Source organism: Vulpes vulpes, chromosome 5 (assembly GCF_048418805.1).
Source record: "Vulpes vulpes isolate BD-2025 chromosome 5, VulVul3, whole genome shotgun sequence".
Lineage (NCBI taxonomy): Eukaryota > Metazoa > Chordata > Mammalia > Carnivora > Canidae > Vulpes > Vulpes vulpes.
The window spans coordinates 41,732,814-41,755,665 of record NC_132784.1 but is presented as its reverse complement, the minus strand read 5'-3'; the positions used below and the strand labels follow the sequence as shown (position 1 = coordinate 41,755,665).

The following is a 22,852-nucleotide window of genomic DNA, read 5'->3' as shown; positions in this document are numbered from 1 at the left end:
CTGTGACTGACACAGGTGAGGACTAGGTGACCAACCTCTGTCCCTAAACGCTGAATAAAATCATTATGAATACCATTCTTATGAAATTGAAACCAGCACAAATCATCATACTGCTGACTTGATGTCTGCAATAGGGAACAGAATTTCCAAAATTTCAAATCATTAAATGGATTAAAACTTTCGGGGAAACTTCTTTTCTTTCCACAGAACATTTAAGTCTAGTGTTAAGCAAGGTCTGGAGAAAAACTAGCACCAACTCAAAGAATGGGACTCTCTCAAAGTGAAAGAAAATCCCACTGTGTGAAAAGCCTCAATACTTTTATGTCATGGTATCTTTATTCTATATTTACATTATTAGGGATTTCTTGCAAGTTGCTTATTCCCATGAATATATGTATTTTAGAAATATGGAATCATACTTAAGCATTTCTACTTTAGTACAAGTCACTTCAAGTCCTATATAAATGATAATCCTTTATTCAGAAGAAAAGGTCAATTATCAAGATTATTTAAAACATAAGGATTCAGGGCAGCCGCGGTGGCTCCGCGGTTTAGCGCCGCCTTCAGCCCAGGGCCTGATCCTGGAGACCTGGGATCGAGTCCCACGTCGGGCTTCCTGCATGGAGCCTGCTTCTCCCTCTGCCTGTGTCTCTGCCTCCCTCTCTTTCTCTCTCTCCCCCTCTCTCTCTGTATCTCTCATTATAAATAAATAAATAAATCTTAAAAAAAAAACATAAGGATTCAGACATAGTTTCTACTGAACTGCTTTAGTTCTAAGAATCATTGTAAAAGTTGAGGACACTCAGGATAGATTTCAATAGGAGGCAGTATAAAACTTAACATTAGGGTTTTGTTTTGTTTTAATTTCTTCTTAAACTAGATCGATACTCTTATACCCAAGTACCCACTATATACCAAAGTACCCAGTACCCAGCAAGACTGTTAGCTGACTAATCCACAGAAAGAAAATTCTCAGTGCATTTTTTTGTTAGCACATCAACCCCCTCAGAATTTAGACCTGTGGATACAGTGACAGACTCAGTGCAATCTACCTCTAACTGTGTGTGGGGGGCAAGTAAGAGAATGTGTGTCTCTGGCTTACACCTTACAGCCCAAATCATGGGTTCCCAAAGTTTTTCAGGTAGTAAAGTATTTGTAAATCCCAGAGGGTTTTTTTTGATGGAATATTATGATAATTTAATTCTATATATGTCCTAGACTAAGTTTAATTGGCAAAAAACAATTATAAGGAATATAACAGGAAAAAAAAAATCACTGGAATCTGGGGGGTAAAGGACCAGCTGTCAAACTAAGTTGTTTTTGCTAATGTCAATTCTTTATTCATGGATTGAGTCATCTATTTAGAAAGAACACTTGGCACAGTTTACAGAAGGCCAGGGTTCAACGATTTAAAAACTACATGGCTCACAATGTATCGGTAGTTGACCATAGCTCTTTAAAAAATTTTTCCCTAATGAGTATTTTTAACGGCCAATTCCTAAAATATCTTAATGCATTTTCTTGAGTTTAATGGTAATACAGATGATGGGTAAGTGAATCTTACCTTGCCCAATCTACATGTGAAACAGTTTCTTAGTGACGGGCGAAGTGCGGTGCATTTGGAACAGAGAAGCAGACCGCAGTGGTCAATATAAGAGATGACAAAGACCCGTTCCAGGAATTGGTTGTAGAAAAGAAAAGAAAAAGCCAGACTTTAGAGATACGACAGAGAAAGAAACGGTAAAATGTGAAGTTAAGGAGATAAGGGTAAGGAATCAAAGACAATTTCAAAATAGCAACTACATAAGCAATTCATGATGGTTTGCAAGTGATAAAATAGATGGAAGAAATCTTCTGAAGAAAAACATTTACTGTAAGAGCCACCCACAACTTCTTGAACACAAACCATTTATTGGAAAAAGGAAACATAAATGCCAGTTGATCAAGCAATAGAGTAATAAAACCACTTCAGAAAGATATTTTAACATGCTCCTAGGAATCTTCCAAAGCTTAATGCAATGTATTCTTCAAAAACCGGCACAATGTTACAGCACTAATTCCACGTCTAATTATTCTGACAGTGTGTTACTCATCTTGTCTCATCCAAAATAAGTAATATTCTTAAGCACCTGGAAAGAACCTGACATAGATTAAGTGCTATTTAGGTATTTGCTAAATAAAAAAATCTTTGGCTATCAAAAATTGAGTATTAGCATCAAATTTGACTGAATATACAGTTCTTGTTGGTTTGCACACAATCTTTTAATCTCTGTGTCCTACAGAGTAAAGTCTAAGCCTACTTCCCCAGATGGGGTAAAAGGGAGGACCTCTGAGGAGCCACGCTATCCTTGTCCTCAGGGTACAGAACTGCACCCCAGCCCCCCCCCCCCGAATGTGGGCAGTCCCTAATTCTCTCTGAACAACATAATTTGGTGTGAGACTTGCCAGTTCTGGATCTAAACCTTAGGAAGTTTGGAAGATTCACACTTTTGAGACCCAGCCACCATGTAAAGAAATTTAAATTGCCATTTACATGGCAATATCATGTGGGGAAGGAGGAGGACAGGGAGGGGAGAGAGTGAAGTAGGCCCACAACAGGAAAACAGAGGAGCACAAATTGTGTTTAAAGGGGCAGCCACACTTTAGCACAGCTACCCTCAAAAGCTACCACTTTTCAAAAGAACGTAGAAATCTAAATTTGTTTCCCATGTCTGGAAGGTCCTTCTGTTCATCTTTTTTTAAAACAGGTTTTTTTTTTTTTTTTAATTTTTAAGTAATCTTTATACCCAATATGGGGCTCGAACTCACAACCCTGAGATCAAGAGTCACATGCTTAAAAAAAAGTCACATGCTCCACTCACCAAGCCAACCAGGTGCCCCTCTATTCATCCTTTAAAATATAGAACTGCTATTGCAACCTCTCTGCTGCTTCTCCAATCTCTAACTGCACCAAGAGATAGTATTAATCACTTCTGTGTAACATGTGCAGGTTCCTGGTTTACTTATTTGTTTGCTTGCATGTTGCCAAAACAAAGAAATCATCCCAAAGTTGACTAGGTCCCAGAAACTGAATTCATAATCTTTTAAAGCTCCCTGTTCTAGAATTTCTTTTACAAATATCCAAAATAAAACATTTGGTCTCAGTGTCATTTAAATATTTAAAATGTCAAAATAAAATATCTTGAATCCTTTCATGATCACCATAAAAGCACTGTAAAGTTGCATTTTGACCAAGCATTTTATTTATTTATTTAAAAAATATTTTAATTTATTTATTTGAGACAGAGAGAAAGCTCATGAGAGGGGCTGGGAGGGGCAGAAGGAGAAGGAGAGAGAATCTCGAGCAGACTCTGTGAGATCAGAACCTGAGCTAAAACCAAGCTGGATGTCCCTATTTTAACCAAGTATTTTATTTTATTAAGTAGGTTCTATGTCCAGTGTGGAGCCCAACATGAGGCTTGAACTCATGATCCTGAGACTGAGACCTGAACTAAAATCAAGAGTCAGACACTTAACCAACAAAGCCACCCAGGAGCCCTGTGACCAAGCATTTTAAAGCTCTACTCACCCAAAGGCTGATCATCTGTTTGCTCTTTATTGTCTACAAAAAGATAAAAATGGAAAAAAGATAAGGTGTTATTGTCCATGATACAAATATCTGCAGGGTTAAAGACCAATGGAAAAAATGAACAATAGCAGCAGCATCAAAAGAAAGAATGTGGTTTCTAACAGCTAACTAACAATTTTAATATTTTCAGATTTTTGATTAACACACCTGGACGGACAGAGTTAGAATCAGGGCAGGGGAATGTTTTCAGTAATTAACTACCACAGCTGGGGGCAGTAATCTTTGATATGCTAGGTAGAAAGTAGTCTGAAAATGGTGGGTGGTGGTAATAAGCAGTGCAGGAATGGTTAGCAGTTACCAAAGGCTTGCCAGGAACTGTTCTATGTGCTTTAAATAAAATGGATTTAAGTAAGCCTCACCTTGTCTAAGATACATACTTCCTCCATTATATACATAAGGAATCTGAGGCACAGAGAGATTGAGTGAGTCCCTTGCTCAAAGTAATTGAACTAGTAAGCCTCACTCCACAGTCTGTGCACTTTGCCATCTATATACATAGAATGAGAAACCTCCCACCCCAAGGACCATGCAGGGAAAGATGGGAGTGGAGTCAGTAATGTGTCTATTATTATAGACAGGGTAATTCTGGTTTTCTTGTGTTTTAGATTTTATTTATTTATTTGACAGAGGGAGAGAGTGAGCCCAAGCAGGGGGAGTGGCAGGCAGCGGGAGAGGGAGAAGCAGGTTCCTTGCGGAGCAGGGAGCCTGAGGAGGGACTCGATCCCAGGACCCTGAGATCATGACCTGAGCTGAAGGCAGACAACCAACTGACTGAGCCTCCAAGGTGTCCCTGTGTCAGTCTCTTAATGGTCCACGACCCTCTATTTCTCCCCACTCACACACCTTTTACTTCAGATAAAGATACTCCATTAACTGCCTTTTTATGACCTAGAGTCACACACAATGATAAAAATATATGTTGATATATTCTGCTGCTGTATACTTTTCTGTCATCTTACAATCTAGAATATGTTTAATATTTTACTTGCATGAAATTACACGTAAGTATTAATTTCAACCCTAAACTGTATTATTTTAATAAAGGAAAAAATTACTAAGACTGCTATAGCAAAAGATTATCTAGTTATTGTATTCAAGCTAATGTTTTATGTTTATATTACTCACCAGGATGTCCAAGATTATCTAATTCATCTAAAATGAAGAGAAAATAGATCAGTTTTATATAATCGAACCACCAATTTAGCATAAGTTGTAAGACTAATCAGAGAAGTAGGTTTCAAGCTATTAAATTATGTTGTAATATTTCATTAGTTTATAACTTTTCAAGTGCCTTCAGGGAGAAGCCATGCAACTACTAAGCGTGAGAGAATGCTACTGTTGATACGTGTAGGACTTCTGAGCTATTGCTACTTTCGTTAAATGAAAAAAGCAGAACAGACTCATTCATCATTTGTTCAAAGTTTTAGATATTCTGGCCTTTTGAGACAAAAACAGTCAAGGGACAGGTCTTTGGCCTCAAGAGAAAACTCTGTGAAACTAAGAAACAATCTCAAATGATTTTTTCTAGTAAACTTTTAATTTTGGAATTGTTTGGAAGAGTTTGAGATGTGAAACGAGTAAAGAATGAGTTCCCGTATACATTCATACCTTGCCTCCCTATTTTAACATCTTATGTTTAGTAAGGTGTATTTGTCACAACTAATAAATGACTCATGTCCTTTTTTACCCCCCGGGACCTCATTCAGGACGCCACATTACATTTTCTTATGTCTCCTTGGGCTCTTTGTTCTGAGTGTCTTAGGCTTCCCCCTTTTTTTTTTTTTTAAATATTTTATTTATTTATTCATGAGAGACACACAGAGAGAGAGGGAGAAAGGCAGAGACATAGGCAGAGAGAGAAGCAGGCTCCATACAAGGAGCCCAATGTGGGATTTGATCCTGGGAATCTGGGATCAGGCCCTGAGTCAAAGGCAGATGGTCAACCGCTGAGGCACCCAGGCGTCCCTAGGTTTTCCCTGTTTTTGATGGCCTTGACAGTTGTGAAGATTACTGGTGAGGTACTTTGTGGAATGTCTCTCAATTTGGATTAGTTGATTTTTTCCTCGTGCTTAGACGGGTATAATGTGTTTTTGGAGGTACAGTGGTTTCAGGATTATTAACCTGTACCCTCTGGTGAAAGGACAGATACAATCATTTAAGCAAATACCCATGACATTACAGCCATCTATTTTTCCTTTGCAAATCTTATGAAGATGCAAATTAGCATTAGCAATAAATTACAAATGTTACACTGTTCATAAGAGTCACAGAGGAATTTAACTCTTATCTATAATGTAAAACCCATGAAAGAGTATCAACAACCAGATTACAAGGCTCTGTACAATTTCTTTTGTCTCTTGTCTTAGAGACTTCATTCATTTCTAGTTACTGAGGTCAGCACCTTGTTCCTCCTTCCCCTCTTCACTGAGGTTGCTGCATACATTTGTAACGCATTTAGATTCTTTGGTCATATTCTTCATTCCATTCTGGGATTCCCCCTCCCCTGACCTCCCACTAAATGATTTAAAAAACTTGCATACATGTATTCACCATTACAACGATCAGACTTGTTTCACTGCCCTAAAAAAAAATCCCCTGACTTCATTTATTCAATCCCCATCTTTTGTCCTGATCGACTACCTTTAATAAAATACATAAAGTGAAATAAGTGATATCATGTTCTGCGGTTAAAAAAAAAAAAAAGATACGATGTAGGATATTGTTAAGGGTATGTGTCAATCCATCAATTATAAAACATCTCAACCTTCACACTTTTTTTCAAAAGAAAAGTTGGATCTAATTCTCCCATTTGAAGTTTCTGAAGTGGTTCCCTAGTTGGATCTTCATCTCGAAGTATGCTGATAGGTTTATGTGAAAATGAGAATTTGACTGTGTTTGCTACTGTAAAAACTATAGAGATGATCATACAGGTAAAGAAACAGCACAGCAAAGGTGGTAATTTCCACGCAATACCTCGAAGCCAAACAGCAGTGCCACTTTATATCTGTTCTTAGAGATATCCAACTTTGGAAAAGTTTAGAAATCATTCAATTAGGCAAAAAGAAGTAAGAAAAGGAAGAGGAGTTTTTGAAGATTTCTTCATATGCTTCCTTCATGTAAGGCCTCTATAGACAACAGGACTGGAATCCCCCTTATGCTAGAGAACTCCTGTTCAAACGTATGCATTAGGACGAACACAGTAATTACAGCATTTCAGTGTGACACCACAGCGATATGAAAGGCAGGAAAACCCAGGAAATACAAGATTCAACTTGTTTTTTTCACTTTACCCAAGTAGACCCCAAGATTATACAATAGTTTAAAGAAGCAGACATTGAAAAAATACTTTGCTATCTGCGAACAAAATTTCGTAAAACAATGTAATGTACTAAGAGAAGGTAACGTAAGTATTAAAATGTACTCATTAGAACTTCTGTACAATGCTTTGCATAACTGAAACAAATTTAAAAGTTTATGTTGAAACAGATTTCCCAGTTGTCTCTCTCTATATTATGGTAAAGATGACATAGTAGATTAATGTACAGACTTGGAGTTTCAGAAAATGGATCTTACCAATTTTATATTAAAATAGAAATATTAGATATTTGATAAGACATGTGTTCAACAGGAAATTGCCTGTCCTGAAACTGACACGGAAGCCACATGCGCATCTGAGCAGCTGATAATCATGGCTAAAAGGATGGCTAAAATCATTTAAACCATTATCCATGGTAGTATGCCACCAGTCTTTTGAACAAATTTCAAATTAAATTTGGACAAATTACTAAAAATTAGTTTGTAATTTTGTAAAAATTAACATTAAGAATTAACTGCAAATGCTCCCTATTCATATGATGTGCAGAAACACTATTCCTACGTGTGGTAGAAAATCAATAGAAAATTAGTTACTTTAAGTGTGTCAGTTTAACAGTGTCCCTGGCAATTTACAAAACCCTGAGACTCCGTGAAATTTCACCCTTCTTATAGCTAGTATTTTTTCCATGACTGCGTGAGCAGGCTAGAGCACTCCATCAATCCCCAGAGGAACCAGCATGCAGGATACGTGCTTTCAAACCAAAGGATTACTCTACCTTCAGTGCACTCCACTGCCTCATCTGCTCTTCCTTGTATCAGAGAAAACAGATGTGAATATACTGTAATTCATGATCTTAGGAAGGGCGGCCATCAGGTAGACAGAGAAACAAATATCACAGAAATATGTTGCATACCAACACACGCTGCAACTCTCCTACTGGTGACAACCTAAGTATAAATGCATTAAGCTTCAACAGCGCAAACTACCACATACGAACTTCATAATGGGGGCTGTTGGTTAACGATCATTCTTTCCTATCTATGCCTGGGATGCCTGGTTCTTAAAATGTTTTATTAAACATCTTTTCCCATTTAAACCAGATTTCTTATAACTAAAGTTTTAAAGAATACTTTTTTTGGCCACAAATGTTTATGATTGTGAATTTATGTATTCTGTTTCTGTATAAACAATATAACTGAATACTTAACCCCCATTAAATAGAATGGGGTAAAGAATTTCCATTGCTTCAATGTTTCATCTTGCATAACTTATATCCATTTGTCAGAACACTAAGAGTGCTTACCTATGATGATTTCCACCTTCTTGCTATCCTGACTGTCTCGATCATTATATACATGACACCAATAGATTCCCTGATGTTCCAGATCCACATAAGGCACCTATTATCAATATCAGAACACACACACACACACACATTTTCTTTCAATTTAATTGGCTTGGAGAAGTTGTTTTGAATTAGGAAAAAAAACCTAGAACATTTCAGAGGACTTTAGGCATTTCTTAGATTATTTCTACATCTTATGTTAAATATAAGCAGGCAAATGATACAATGATTCCAATCATGGTAAGCGAGATGTAGTACTATTCAACATTTTAAGGTTTTTATTTTTAGAGTAATCTCTATACTCAGCATGGGGCTCAAACTTACAACCCCACAATGAAGAGCTGTATGCTCCATCAACTGAGCCAGCCAGGTGCCCCTATACAACATTTTAGAATAAGCCCTTAGATATGGGCTGATGCTATGTTACAGCACTTTTGTAAATATAACAGTGAGTTAATACTGAGTAACAAGGAAAACATTAAGACACCCTGATGAATATGAACTTTAATGTCTGTCTTAATTTTCAATTATACTATTTTACATGTCAACACAAAAAACCCCCAAATTACTAACTTCTTACCATGTATAGCTTTTTCGTCTCATGTATTAATGGTGACTCATTTTTGAACCACTGGTAGTGAGGAATAGGGCTTCCAACAGCAACACACTGTAAGACCAATGTACTGCCAGGCATTAGCCTTTGGGACCTTGGTTCGACACAGATTTGCAACCTGGATTCAGAGATGCCATCTGAACTTCCTTAAATTAAAAGAAAAACATTACTGAACATAAATAAAACCTCTAGCTTAATAATAAAATTGTTTTCCCCTTTACTAAAAAAAACCAAAAGTGTTTTCAAGTTAATTTTTTAATGATCTTTAATAATACCTCCCAAAACTATGTTGCATAAAGCTGTGGCACTTTTGAGAGATGTTCTGTGGATAAAAGGATGCTGAAGACAAATACATTTAGAAAATCCTGGGTTAAACAGAGTTAAACAGATTTTTTTTTTTTTGGAAGGGCTTCTCAGAGCTTTTCTTTAAGGACTTCTCAGAGCTTTAAGTGTTAGTATGCTTTGTTTATTAATTAATTACTATTTTAAAAATATTATATTTATTTATTCATGAGAGATGCACACAGAGGGGGGGCACAGAGACACAGGCAGAGGGAGAAGCAGACTCCATGCAGGGAGCCCAATGTGGGACTCGATCCCAGGTCTCCAGGATCAGGCCCTGGGCTGAAGGCAGTGCTAAACTCCTGAGCCACCTGGGCTGCCTGCTTTGTACATTTAAAACGGCAAAGTGGCTCAGTCAGTTAAGTATCTGCCTTCAGCTCAGGTCATGATCTCAGGGTCTGGGGTTCGAGTCCTACACTGGGCTCCCTGCTCAGTGGGGAGCCTGCTTCTCCCTCTCCCTCTGCCCCTCCTCTTTCTCTCACAAATAAATAAATAAAATCTTTAAAAAAATAAAAAGGCAAAATAGTTCAAGTGGTTTCCACATGTGTTTGGTTATAGATTCTTTCTGGTGAGGGCAAACAACTTATTAACATCTTGAGTGATATTCACACTCAACACAGAAAGTTCTATATTCTACTGTTTGATTTAACTTATTAAAAAGAGTTTTGGGGGAGGCCTGGGTGGCTCAGCTGGTTGAGCGTCTGTCTTCAGCTCAGATCATGGTCCTGGGGTCCTGGGATCCAGCCCTGAATCAGCATCAGGGCTCCCTGCTTGGCGGGGAGCCTGCTTCTCCCTTTCCCTCTGCCCCTCCCCCTGCTTGTGCTCTCTTGCGTGCTGTAAAATAAATAAATAAAATCTTAAATAAATAAATAAAGTTTTGTTAATAGCATGGAATAAATATGGATGCATTATCACTAGCATTTCTTCCTGAGACAGATATCAGAAAGCATTATTACTATTGTTTTTCTAAAGATTTATTTATTTTAGAGAAAGAGAGCATGTGCATGTGTGTGTAGGAGGGGCAGAGGGAGAGAATCTTAACTAGCATGGAGCCCGACAGAGGGCTCGATCTCATGACCCTGATTATCATGGCCTGAGCCGAAATCAAGAGTCCAATGCTTAATTGAGCCACCCAGGTGCCCCCAGAAAGCATTATTTATTGAACACTCATGTGTTGCTATAAGGTCCTTGAGGAAGGAGGACTTGTTAGTGTTAACGCAATACGAAGTCTCCATCATGAAACTCAGTGTCTCACACATTGCAAGTGATTGGTCTCTGCTGAATGAACAGGATTTTTTAAAAAAGATTTTATTTATTTATTCATGAGAGACAGAGAGAGAGAGAGGCAGAGACACAGGCAGAGGGAGAAGCAGGCTCCATGCAGGGAGCCTGATGTGGGACTCGATTCCAAGACTCCAGGATCACACCTGTGCCAAAGGCAGATGCTCAACTGCTGAGCCACCAGGTGTTCCAATGAACAGGATTTCATTTATAAACATACTAAAGTTCATTACATGAATGGAAAAATTCTAGAAAGATATAAATAATTCCTTTAAATTAATCATGACTATTTTTAGAGATTATTTATCTAGGTGTAGGAAAAGCTAAATTTGAGAGTGAAGAATACAGAAGATAGACTGGTAACAAAAAGTCTGTTTCCCACCTACTCTTTTCGTCTGGCAAAATGACAAAGAATATGATTCTTGACTGTGAATGTGAATACAGAAAATACCATCTGCTGACTACTCTTTAGAATAGGCGGATTTTAAAATTTTTCTTTATTTTTTACAAGATTTTATTTATTTATTCATGAGAAACACAGAGAAAGAGAAAGAGAGAGAGCGAGAGGCAGAGACACAGGTAGAGAGAGAAGCAGGCTCCATGCAGGGAGCCTGATGTGGGACTCGATCCCGGGTCCCCAGGATCAAGCCCTTGCCTGAGGTGGTGCTAAACCACCAAGCCACTTGGGCTGCCCCAGGCAGATTTTTTAAATCAGTACTAGTTACTGGACTAAAAGGCTGGACGACAGAGAATAGAAAATCTGATGAAGTGCTTTACTGCAGGGAATGATATGTTACCTGTCCTTTCATGCCAACAGCAACTCTAGAGGTTTTATTCCAAAATGCGATTCTGTAATATAACAGTTTGGGAGGAAGATATAGAGTGTAGAAAGAAAGAAGAGGAATGTTTGCAGGGGCCAGCAGCAGGGCCAGTCGAAGGCATCTGCTTGTCTACATGTCCACAGAGAAGGGATTAAAGCGCATGGGCTAAAGTGTGAGCAACTGGTGACCTTCTGTTGGTGGTAAGTATGTACCTGAGCTGCCAATACTGTTTGTGATACTGTGAAACTAAAGTAAATGTTCGAAATAAAATAAGGCAATTTCCATCCCAGTATTCAACTTCATTTATCACTTACCCTGGAAGCTTCCTGTTACTTCTGTGACATCACAAACATCCAGCTGTGACCACTGGCTGAATTCAAAGGTGAAATTATTATTAACTCGACAGACATAAAAGCCTGCATCTTTTACATGTACTGTGTTAAAAATGAGTTCTGATGCATTTCCGTTTGGAATCTGTGAAAGAATCAGAGAATGTAAATGAATGATTCATCAAAACATACATTAGAGAAATGTGCCATGCAAAAAAATGTGTTGACTTCTTTGGAGCTGTCAAAAGCATACTTTTTCCCAAGTTCTAAAATATTTTTTGCTTAAAAAAACAAACATTTTGAATGATTTAAGACTAAAGTCTTAGAAATCCACACTCTTACAAATCCATTAAGCAGAGAGTTAAGCTCTCTCCCACTGATCTTCCAAAAACTAACAGAAAGTATCTGTTCTGTCATTCAAAACTATTCACGTCTTAGTATTTAAAGAACCTACAACAGCAAATTTATAAGTAACACAGAAAAGTTAGGCTTGGCTACTAATTTCAGTTCTGGTCAAATTAGCTGTGAGTACATAAGCAAGATATTTCACCTTGGGACCCTACTTTTTCAGCTGCAAAATTCTGTAAGAGGATAGACCCCTTAACCACTACTCTTCTTTCAGGGTCTGGGCAGAGAAGGGCTATAGAAAGCATGTCAGAAGACTACTTGTAGGGCAGCCCAGGTGGCTCAATGGTTAAGCACTGCCTTCAGCCCAGGGCGTGATCCTGGGGTCTTGGGATCAAGTTCCACATCGGGCTCCCTGCATGGAGTCTGTTTCTCCCTCTGCCTGTGTCTCTGCCTCGCTCTTTCTCTCTCTCTCGTGAATAAATAAATAAAATCTTAAAAAAAAAAAATAAGACTACTTGTACCTGCATGAATAAACATGGTCAAGTATGGGAAAGAATGGCCACCCAAGAGTTTCCCAAGGTCTTCCCCAGGGCCCTGGTCACCACACTGATTTCTTTCTGCTTTGCTGCTCTCATCAATTTATAAGTGCCACTCACTTCCAGCACATTTCCAAGAGGCTCAGTTGAGTGCCTTGTTATAGTACATTAGCTCCCTTTCAAAAGTACCCCCCTTCAAGTCCCAACCAACGGAATTCAACTCTCGCCCCCTCAGAACCTGCACCAGAGGAAGAGCATTTTGCTGAAGATTTGACAACTCGGATGGCAGGCTGCACCTGGCCCCGCGTTAATGTACTAAGTCTGCTTTCCTACTAGACTATTAATGCATACTTTCTCTCTCTCAAACCTTCTACAATCCTGCCACCAACTTCAGATAGAAACTCTCCTCTTCCTGCCACCTAATCACAAAGCGATCTATGTATCTCTTCATAACTGCTCCCTTCTCTCTGGTTAAAACAGAAAACACATCTTCCTAGCAAAGGCTACTTGGGCTTAGGATCTGTGGGGATCCACTCAGAACCCCAGAAGGTATGCAGCCTCATTCAAGCTGCAGACATTTGGGATGAACAGGTCCAAAAGGCAGCTTACAGAGATCCCCTTATCTAACTAAAAGTAGACACTTCTGGGAAATGAGGCTACCATAAATTCCTTCTTCAGGTGGCTTTACTCAGGAAGGAGATGGAGAAAAAAACCTACCACAAACCCCCTCTCCAGGAGGGTTTTATGGTCATGATAAAGATGAGAAGACCACTTATACCTGCATAAGGGCAAACTTCCTTATCTCCTGTTTATTCTTCTAGAAATTTGTTGTAGTTCTTAAAGAAACCCATTTGTTCCTCTCTTAGAAGTCTTTCTCCCTCCTCCCTTTTCCCTACTAAATCAGGTATGTGAGGCTCTAACTTTAACCATTTATGGAGCTATCTCCTTTGTAAATTCCCAAAGGAATAAACTTTTTCTCTTGTTAATCTGTACTTTGTCATTTAATTCACAAGCACCCAGAGACTGAACAGAAGAGGGCAGAGGGAAGACACCTGAGTGGCTCAGTGGTTGAGCATCTGCCTTGGGCTCAGGGCATCATCCCAGGGTCCTGGGATTGAGTCCCACATTGGGTTCCCTGCATGGAGACTGCTTCTCCCTCTGCCTGTGTCTCTGCCTCTCTCTCTCTCTGTCTCTCATGAATAAATGAATAAAATCTCAAAAAAAAGGGGGGGGGGCAGAGGGAAACTTTTTCTTTCCTGCCAATCCCACCCTCTCTGACCTTGCTCCTGCCTTTTTCTCTCTACTTTACCATCTACTTCGTTTATTGTATCACTCTTGAAAACATACCCTAGTGCTTTTTATCTTAAATAAGTAAAAAATCCCAAACAAATCTTCCTTGACCCACACTCCCTCCCCTTCAGCAGCACTGAATGCTAACTACATCTTTCTTCTTTTTTCTTTTTTTTAAAGATTTTATTTATTTATTCATGGGGGGCAGGGGAAGAGACACAAGCAGAAAGAGAAGCAGGCTCCTCACCAGGAGCCTGATGGGGGACTCAATCCAGGACCCTGGGATCACGACCTGAGCCAAAGGCAGATGGCTCAACTGCTGCCCATGTGCTCCTCTACCTTTTTTTTTCTTGAAATAATTTCCCTTTTAGGCTTCATACCATCTTTCGCTGGATTTCCTCCCATCTCTCTTTTAGGTTCTTAGTCTCTTTACTGGTTGGTCTTCTGTAACATAAACTTTCATTGACTCCAGATATCCAAACTGCCTAGATGATTCACGTAAATGTCTTAACAGGTGCTTTGAACTTAATGCACCTAAAACCAAATCCTTGATTTACCTCCTTAAATCCATTTCTTTCCCAATCTTCAATACCTTGGTATATAACATGTCCCCAGATGCTTCAAGTAAAAAATCCAAGGGTCACCCTTGATCTCTTTCCCCTTTTCTTCACGTTCCACCTCTAACCTATCAGGTGTGGAAAACTCTCCCTCTAACATAACCTGACCTGGGCACTCTGCTCCCTCTCCATTGCCCTACTCTGGTCCACACTGTCATTCTTGACAGTCTAGTACAGGCATTAGCTAACTGGTCTTTCTGCTTTTCTTTTGCTTTCCTTCAAGCAGCAGCATTGTGTTTTAAAAACACAAATTCTATCGTGTTACTTCTCCTGCTTAAGACAGTCAGTGGCTTCTCACTTTAGATCACCCTGATGTTCCTCATAGTTCTTAACTCAAAGAATTCTCTTATTTATTTACTGTTGCTCCCCACCAAGGGAGGCAGGACCCTGTGTGTCAGCACTTCGTCATCACGGCCTTAGATCATGGCCTGGCACAAAACAGGTGCTCGCCAAATACTTGTTAAACAAGTATCCCTTAAAATAACCCCATGACCATAAAAGCAGTTTGACAAAACTCGACCTTGTGAGGGCTTTAAAATCTATTACAACTCTTCGAATTGAAGAAGTACTGCCCCCTGCCTACATTTTTACCTTTGTCAAGTCAGGGCTTACTTTACAAAAGACATGCTTTTTTATTTTCCTGGACTTTTTAAATTTTATTTGTTTTTATAAATTTATTTTTTATTGGTGTTCAATTTGCCAACATATAGAATAACACGCAGTGCTCATCCCATCATGTGCCCCCATCAGTGCCCATAACCCAGCCACCCCCACCCCCCGCCCACCTCCCCCTCCACCACCCCTAGTTCGTTTCCCAGAGTTACGAGTCTCTCATGTTCTGTCTCCCTTTCCGATACTTCCCACTCATTTTCTCTCCCTTCCCCTTTATTCCCTTTCACTGTTTTTTATATTCCCTAAGTGAATGAGACCCTATAATGTTTGTCCTTCTCCGATTGGCTTACTTCACTCAGCATAATACCCTCCAGTTCCATCCATGTCAAAGCAAATGGTGGGTATTTGTCGTTTCTAATGGCTGAGGAATATTCCATTGTATAAGACATGCTTAATATAGCAAGTTTTATCTATTGTTTCTCCCTCAAAAGGCATTTATTAAGATAAAAGCAACTTTGCAATTGAGAAGATGTTACAGATAACTTTAGTTACCATCTCTTGAAAGCCTAGGTACATGAAATGCCCTATTAAATTCTCATACCCCTGGAGGATAGAAATTCATGTCACTAATAATGACACTCAGGGTTCCAACCCAGGCCTGTCTAGCACCAAAGCCTACACGCAATCTTTTACTGCAGGTCAGCCGCCCTACCTCACCTGTGTGTAAGGGATGGAAATAGGAAATTGTATAAAACCACACATTTCTTCTAAGGCACAGGATCAATTCCACTAAAGGAAAGATCATAATCTTAGAATAGCTCTTTAACTTAGTTTCAGGTTTGCAAATGTAGACCTAGCACTGCATTTGGAAGAAAGCTTAGTTATTTGACTAACAGGTTGAAAAGAATATGGAGTTTCAAGGTACAATCTAGGATGGCAGGGGGAGAGGGGAGGTGGAGAGGGAGAATAGAGGAGCCTACCAAAGTGAGACACAACCTGGGCGAGCCAGAGCAGTGGGACATGCCCAGTGGCAGAGCGGCTCAAAGAACTTTTAAGAAAAAAGAATTCCAATGTGTGATTTTGCATTACTTGCTGGGGGGCGCAGGGATACAATATTTCTACAGGAGGAATAATGCTCCTCTCTCCTAGCTGGAATTTGACTTCAGAATCTACCATAATAGCCTACATTTTTTTTTTTAAAGATTTTATTTATTTACTCATGAGAGGCACAGAGAGAGAGGCAGAGACACAGGCAGAGGGAGAAGCAGACTCCCTGCAGGGAGCCCGATGCGGGACTTGATCCCAGGACCCTGGGACCATGACCCAAGCCAAAGGCAGATGCTCAACCACTGAGCCACCCAAGTGCTCCTAGCCTAAATCTTTTGATATAATAGTTACATGGAATGTTTAGAATAATCTTCTGGGACCCTGGGACCATGACCCGAGCCAAAGGCAGATGCTCAACCACTGAGCCACCCAAGTGCTCCTAGCCTAAATCTTTTGATATAATAGTTACATGGAATGTTTAGAATAATCTTCTATTTGCCTTCCATGTCATCTTAAAAATACCTCAATTAAAGATTTTGATTGCCTTTTTTTTCAGGTGGTCGGGAAGATGGTGGACATTTAGACTGAGCATGCCTACCCAAAGGAGCCAAATCAGCTTTCAAAATAAGAAGAGGGGGGATCCCTGGGTGGCGCAGCGGTTTGGCGCCTGCCTTTGGCCCAGGGCGCGATCCTGGAGACCCAGGATCGAATCCCACGTCGGGCTCCCGGTGCATGGAGCCTGCTTCTCCCTCTGCCTGTGTCTCTGCCTCTCTATCTCTCTGTGACTATCATAAATAAATAAAAATTAAAAAAAAAATCAAAATAAGAAGAGGGATTGCTGGAGAAACTGGCAAAAAGACGCTCCTACAGTACCATCAAAACTTTGGTCTGGGTTTCAAGATGCCCAAGGAGGCCACTGAGGGTCCTATACCAACAAGAAATGCCCCTTTATAGGTAATGTCTTCATCCGAGGGCAGACTGAATCTGGTGTGGTGATCGGATGAAGATGCAGAGACCACTATCATCCACCGGGCCTTCCTCCACCACATCTGAAAGTACAACCACTCTGAGAAACACCGTAAGAACACATCCGTGCACCTGTCCCCCTGCTGCAGGGACAGCCAGATTGGCAATACAGTCACAGTGGGCAGGTGCTGGCCTTTCAGCAAGACTCTGTTTCTATGTGCTCAAAGTCACAAAGACTGTTGGCACCAAGAAGCAATTCCAGAAGTTCTGAGGTTAGACGTCCACCCACACCGCCAAAGAAAATAAAGTTATTTAAAAAATAATTTAGTTGGAACATAACTTGTTGTAAGGAATTCTGTATGGCATGTTAGAATGTACTGGTGATATTTACTGTTTTTAACATTGTTGTTCCAAGTAATCCTAATTTTCTACAATTTTTAAAGTCTTGAGAATTGATTTTATTATTGCTTACCATCTTTTATTTTATTTCTTTAAAGATTTTATGTATTTCTTCATGAGAGAAGCAGAGACACAGAGGAAGAAGCAGGCTTCTTGCGGGCAGCCCGAGGAGGAACTCGATCCCAGGACCGCGGGATCATGACCCAAGCCAAAGGCAGATGCTCAACCACTGAGCCGACCGGCATCTCTCCGCTTACCATTTTAAAAAAAGATTTTATTTTTTTGAGAGAGAGGGAGCATGAGTGTGTGCACATGAGCAGAGAGAGAGGGAGAAGCAGACTTTCTGCTGAGTGCAGAGTACAATGGATGTGGGGCTCCATCCCTGGACCCTCGGATCATGAAATGAGCCGCAAGCAGATGCGTAACAGACTGAGTCACCCAGGTGCCCTGCTCACCATTTTTTTTATAAGACAACTTTTGGAATTGTCTTACGAAAATAATGATTATTGTCTACTTCAGTAATACCACAGCCAGGTCTATCAGAGCAAAATTCCAAAAAAACACACTGAGGATAATGACATTAAATAATTTGCTATCATTCTCTCTTCTTATGACAGAGGAAGTAAAACACACTTAAAAACTTACCTCTTTATTCATTTTAAACCACTGATACTGTACAAAGGGATGTCCAGTTGCCCGGCAACATAGTTTCACAAACTGTCCAGCCAAGACTGCCTTTGATTCTGGGTTGACAGTGATCTTTATTCCTTAAAAAAGAAAAAAAAAAAAAAGTTAAATTAAGTCACGGAAGAGAGGTTTTCCTTGTTTATATTTCTGAAACCAAAAAAAAAAAAAAAAGTATTTTGGAAATAACCTGTAAATTCATCCTAGTTGTAAACTGCCCATTCATATCTCCTTCCCCATCAGATTATGCATCTGTGAGTTCCAGGCTTTGTAAAAACAAGAGGAAAGAAACTCATCCACAGAAGACTTTGATCTACTGTACTTCCCATAACTGGGGGAGAAAATTGTTAGCCATATTTCTACAATTCTTAGAAATATTTTTTTCATGTTCTAACACCTCTGAAATCAGGATGCACTTTACTTATTTTTTAGATTTTACTTATTTATTTGACAGAGAGATAGAGCATGCGAGCAGAAGCAGGGGGAGGGGCAGAGAGAGAGGAAGAAGCAGGTTCCACGCAGGGCAGGGAGCCCGACAGGGGGCTTAATCTCAGGACCCTGGGATCACGATCTGAGCTGAAGGCAGACACTGAACCGACTGAGACCCCAGGTGCCCCCTAGACGCCCCCCAGAATGCACTTTATAAAGAGATGCCTGACAAGTCATGATGCAGTTCTCAGTGCCAACTCTTCAAATACTTGGTCCTAAATGTTCATACAGCTGGAACTTCAGTTGAGTTAGGTGCTCTGTTCTAGGTATTGACTAATGAAAACATCTTCAAAATATATTTAATTTCAATGCATGATTTAGCATTAAAATAAAAATTAGGAATGCCTGAGTGGCTCAGTGGTTGAGTGTCTGCCTTTGCCCAGGGTGTGATCCCAGAGTTCCAGGATCGAGTCCCACATGGGGCTCCCCGCATGGAGTCTGCTTCTCCCTCTGCCTGTGTCTCTGCCTCTCTCTCTCTCTCTCTCTCTCTGTGTGTGTCTCTCATGAATAAATAAAATCTAAAAAAAAAAAAAAAAAAGAAAATTATTCTGTATGCAGAAAGGCATGGAAACCGAACAGCAGGATAAATCTGACACATGTGATAACACACATTTCTCATCTGAGGAATGACTATCAGCATCAAAACTTGAACAGCTTTAGGGACGCCTGGATAGCTCAGAGGCTGAGCGCCTGCCTTTGGCCCAGGGCATGCTCCTGGAGACCTGGGATCAAGTCCCACATCGGGCTCCCTGCAGGGAGCCTGCTTCTCCCTCTGCCTGTGTCTCTGCCTCTCTGTGTGTCTCTCATGAATCAATCTTAAAAAAACAAAAAACATGGACACCTTTAAAGAAAATCCTAAATCAATTATGAAATTATTCCCTCACCCCACACCCCCCTCAATTACTCCCTTGGGGAAGCCTGCTGTCCTGTTATGGGGACACTCAGGCAGCCCTGTGGGAGGCCCAAGCAGTAAGGGAAGAAACTTGGGACTCCTGCCAAGAGGCATTTAAGTGAAGCACCTGAGAAGAGGACTGTTGAACCCCAGTCAGCCCAGACGGCTGCAGCCCTGCCCCAACAGCTGGGGCCAAAACCAGAGCCCAAAACACCCAGCTAAGCCATTTCCAGGTTCTTAGCCTTAGAATTTTGTGAAGTAATAAAACTGTTGTTGTATTAAGCCTTGGGTTTTGGGTTATTTGTTATGCAACAGATTATGAACACACACAAAAAAACCAAAGTTAGGAAATTTGACATTTGCCAAGCTTACAGTACACAAAACTGGGTTAGTTGGCTTTCAGGAAGGAAGAAGAAAAGGTCATTAAAACTTGCAAAATAGAATTCCCTCCACCTAGTTTATCTTCTTTCCTCATCTATCCTGAATATGGTTAACAGTATCTTCTTCCTCTTTAAGCCACTAATCGAAAGGATCAAAACAAGATTACAATTGAAGAGGAGTTAATCCAAGTAAGAGCAATCTTACAGTATACCAAAGATACTAACCTTTCCAGACAAAAATAGCATATAAAGTAAAACAGGTATGTGAAAACCATTCCAGGAAGATACCAAAATAAATAAATATCTATTGCATACTTACTATATTTGAGGGTCTGAAGAAACCCTAGAAAACCTTTAGTAAAGGTTTTGCCTCTCAAAAAAGAATTTAAAACTTTTGCCAAGGGAGACCTCTCCTATTCATTAATTTTTTATGTGGATGCCAAGTTAGCACAGTATGGAAGTGACAGTTCTTCTGAAACCTGTACTCTGTGGCAGGTGGCAAAGTACGTGTCAAAGACAGAAAAAGGGATGAGCACTCTCACTTTGGCCGGCAAATTCACAGCACTGCCTTTAACATTCCCAATGCCATTCTTTAGCCAGGAGAGACGTACGTCACAACTTCAAGAGATTCTGATTTTAAAACTTAATGTGTGATAAGAAAGGAAAAAAAGTTGTAACAACAAAAGAAGAAAACAAATATAAATCTGAAGAATATAGGATTTATGGCTAAATGGGCTTTCAAAATGTAGATGTTGGGACAACTGGGTGGCTCAGCAGTTGAGCATCTGCCTTTGGCTCAGGTCATGATCCCGGGGTCCTGGGATCGAGTTCCACATCGGGCTCCCCACAGGGAGCCTGCTTCTCCTTCTGCCTGTGTCTCTGCCTCTCTCTTTGTCTCTCAAGAATCAGTAAATAAAATCTTAAAAAAAAAAAAAAAGATTCTCTCTTTCCCTCTGCCCCCACCCCCCTCACACACTCTTTTTCTAAATAAATAAAATCAAATAAAACAAATTAATCCATGTCACTCCTCTGATTAAAGCCCTTGCCTGACCTATTGTACTTGGAATAAAATGCACACTTCTCATGTAGGTCACAAGGTCCTACATAAACTGGTTTCTCTAACTTCGTCCCTGCCTGTCCTCCTTGCTCCAGCCACACTGGTCCTCTTTTCAGAAGCCAACCTATTTTCTACTTTTCTGCTTACTACTCCTCTGCTGGATTTCCCCTCAAACCCCCCGATGTTTCATGACAGGCTCGTTCTTTCTCATAATCTAGGTCTCTAGCTTCTCTGGGAAAAATCTCTAAACCAGCTACCCCCACCCCCACCTCTCACTTACATTCACCCCACTTTCTGGTCTTCACTGCATGAACCATCTGAAATCCCTGTGTTTTCTTGTCTGCCTCACCTACTAAAACAGAAGCTTCATGAGAGCAAGGACCTTGCCTGTCTTGGTCACCAGTTTACCCGACACCCAGAACAGTGCCTGGCACATGGTGACACAGTGAGTGTTCCGCACGGATTTGTTGACTGACTGTGTTTCATCACTGTAATAAAAACTACTACGTCAGCAGTTTACTGACTGCTTTATATATGCCGGGTGTATTGATCTTTAACCTTCAAAATAACCATATGAGTTAGATATTCATTAAATCTATATTACTATGAAGAAAATGAAGTAATTTGCAAAAGGTCATCCAAATGACCTTGAGTATAAACTATTTAACCTCTCGGAAACCAATTTTTTTTTTCCCTTGTAAAATGGCAGAACTAGAATACCAATCTAGGTTTTCTTGAGCTTTAAAATCCCCATGCTTTTGTTTTAATACAGTGAGCAATTTTTTTTCTCCACCTTTATCGAAGTATGCTTGACAAATGAAAGTTGCGTACATTTAGGGTATATCCTGCGATAATTTATTACATATACACATTATGAAGTGATTACCACGGTTGACTTAATTAACACATCTATCACTTCACATTAGCTAGCATTTTCCAGTGATTTTTTTTAAAAAAAGATTTATTTATTTATTTATTTATTCATGATAGACAAAGAGAGAGAGGGAGGCCAGGAGCCTGACGTGGGACTCGATCCCGGGACTCTAGGATCACATCCTGGGCCAAAGGCAGGCGCTAAACCGCCGAGCCACCCAGGGATCCCCTAAGATTTTATTTTTAAGTAATCCCTATGCTCAACATGGAGCCTCAACTCACAACTGTGAGATCAAGAGTCACATGCCAAGGACGCCCGGGGGGGCTCAGTCGGTTAAGTGTCTGCCTTCAGCTCAGGTCATGGTCCCGGGGTCAAGTCATGATCCCAGGGTCTGGGGATCAAGCCTGATGTTAGGCTCCCTGCTCAGTGGGGAGTCTGCTCTGGCCCCTGCCCCTGCTCCAGTGATTCTTTTTTTTTTTTTTTTTTTAAAGATTTTATTTATTTGAGAGAGCAAGTGAGAGAAAGGAGCAGGGGGAGAGGCAGAAGCAGCCTCCCTGCAGAGCAGGGAGCCTGATGCGAGCCCAATCCTGGGACTTGGGGATCATGACCTGAGCCAAAGGCAGGCGCTTAATGGACTGAGCCATCCAGGTGCCCCCCTTTCAGTGATCCTTAACGCACCTCCCATGCTAATCTTCTGCTACAGTGAGCCTCTTTTACTGAAGGGAGAATGTCAGGCAGAGTGCAATGTCTCGTACCATGGCAGTGCTTATAAATGGACCACGGCAAATATTCTCTCCTATTATACAAAGAGACAAGAGATAAGAATGATGGAACTTAAAAGGCTTTCTCCCTAGAATGTCTTACAAAGAAATGAATGACTTTAATGGACAAAGGATCCATACGGCCAGGATGTCCTGAAAGGTGTCCTTCCTTTGTGTGGGAAACAAGCCTACATGATTTCTAATGTACATTCAAGCTCAGTTTAC

General features: G+C 40.3%; 1 protein-coding gene across 2 annotated transcripts in view; it reads right to left on the bottom strand.

Moving 5' to 3' along the window:
- Positions 1-22,852, bottom strand: part of MALT1 (MALT1 paracaspase) — a 60,098-nt gene that overhangs the window by 22,803 nt on the left and 14,443 nt on the right. Inside the window, exons 3-9 of one of the 2 annotated variants that reach the window (XM_072757975.1) lie at positions 18,136-18,257; positions 11,661-11,820; positions 8,870-9,048; positions 8,248-8,344; positions 7,720-7,752; positions 4,754-4,780; positions 3,569-3,601 (exon numbers count right to left, since the gene is read on the bottom strand). In XM_072757975.1, coding sequence (XP_072614076.1) covers positions 3,569-3,601; positions 4,754-4,780; positions 7,720-7,752; positions 8,248-8,344; positions 8,870-9,048; positions 11,661-11,820; positions 18,136-18,257 — 651 coding nt within the window. The remainder of the gene's footprint in view (positions 1-3,568; positions 3,602-4,753; positions 4,781-7,719; positions 7,753-8,247; positions 8,345-8,869; positions 9,049-11,660; positions 11,821-18,135; positions 18,258-22,852) is intronic. The other variant, XM_072757976.1, reaches the window with a different exon arrangement.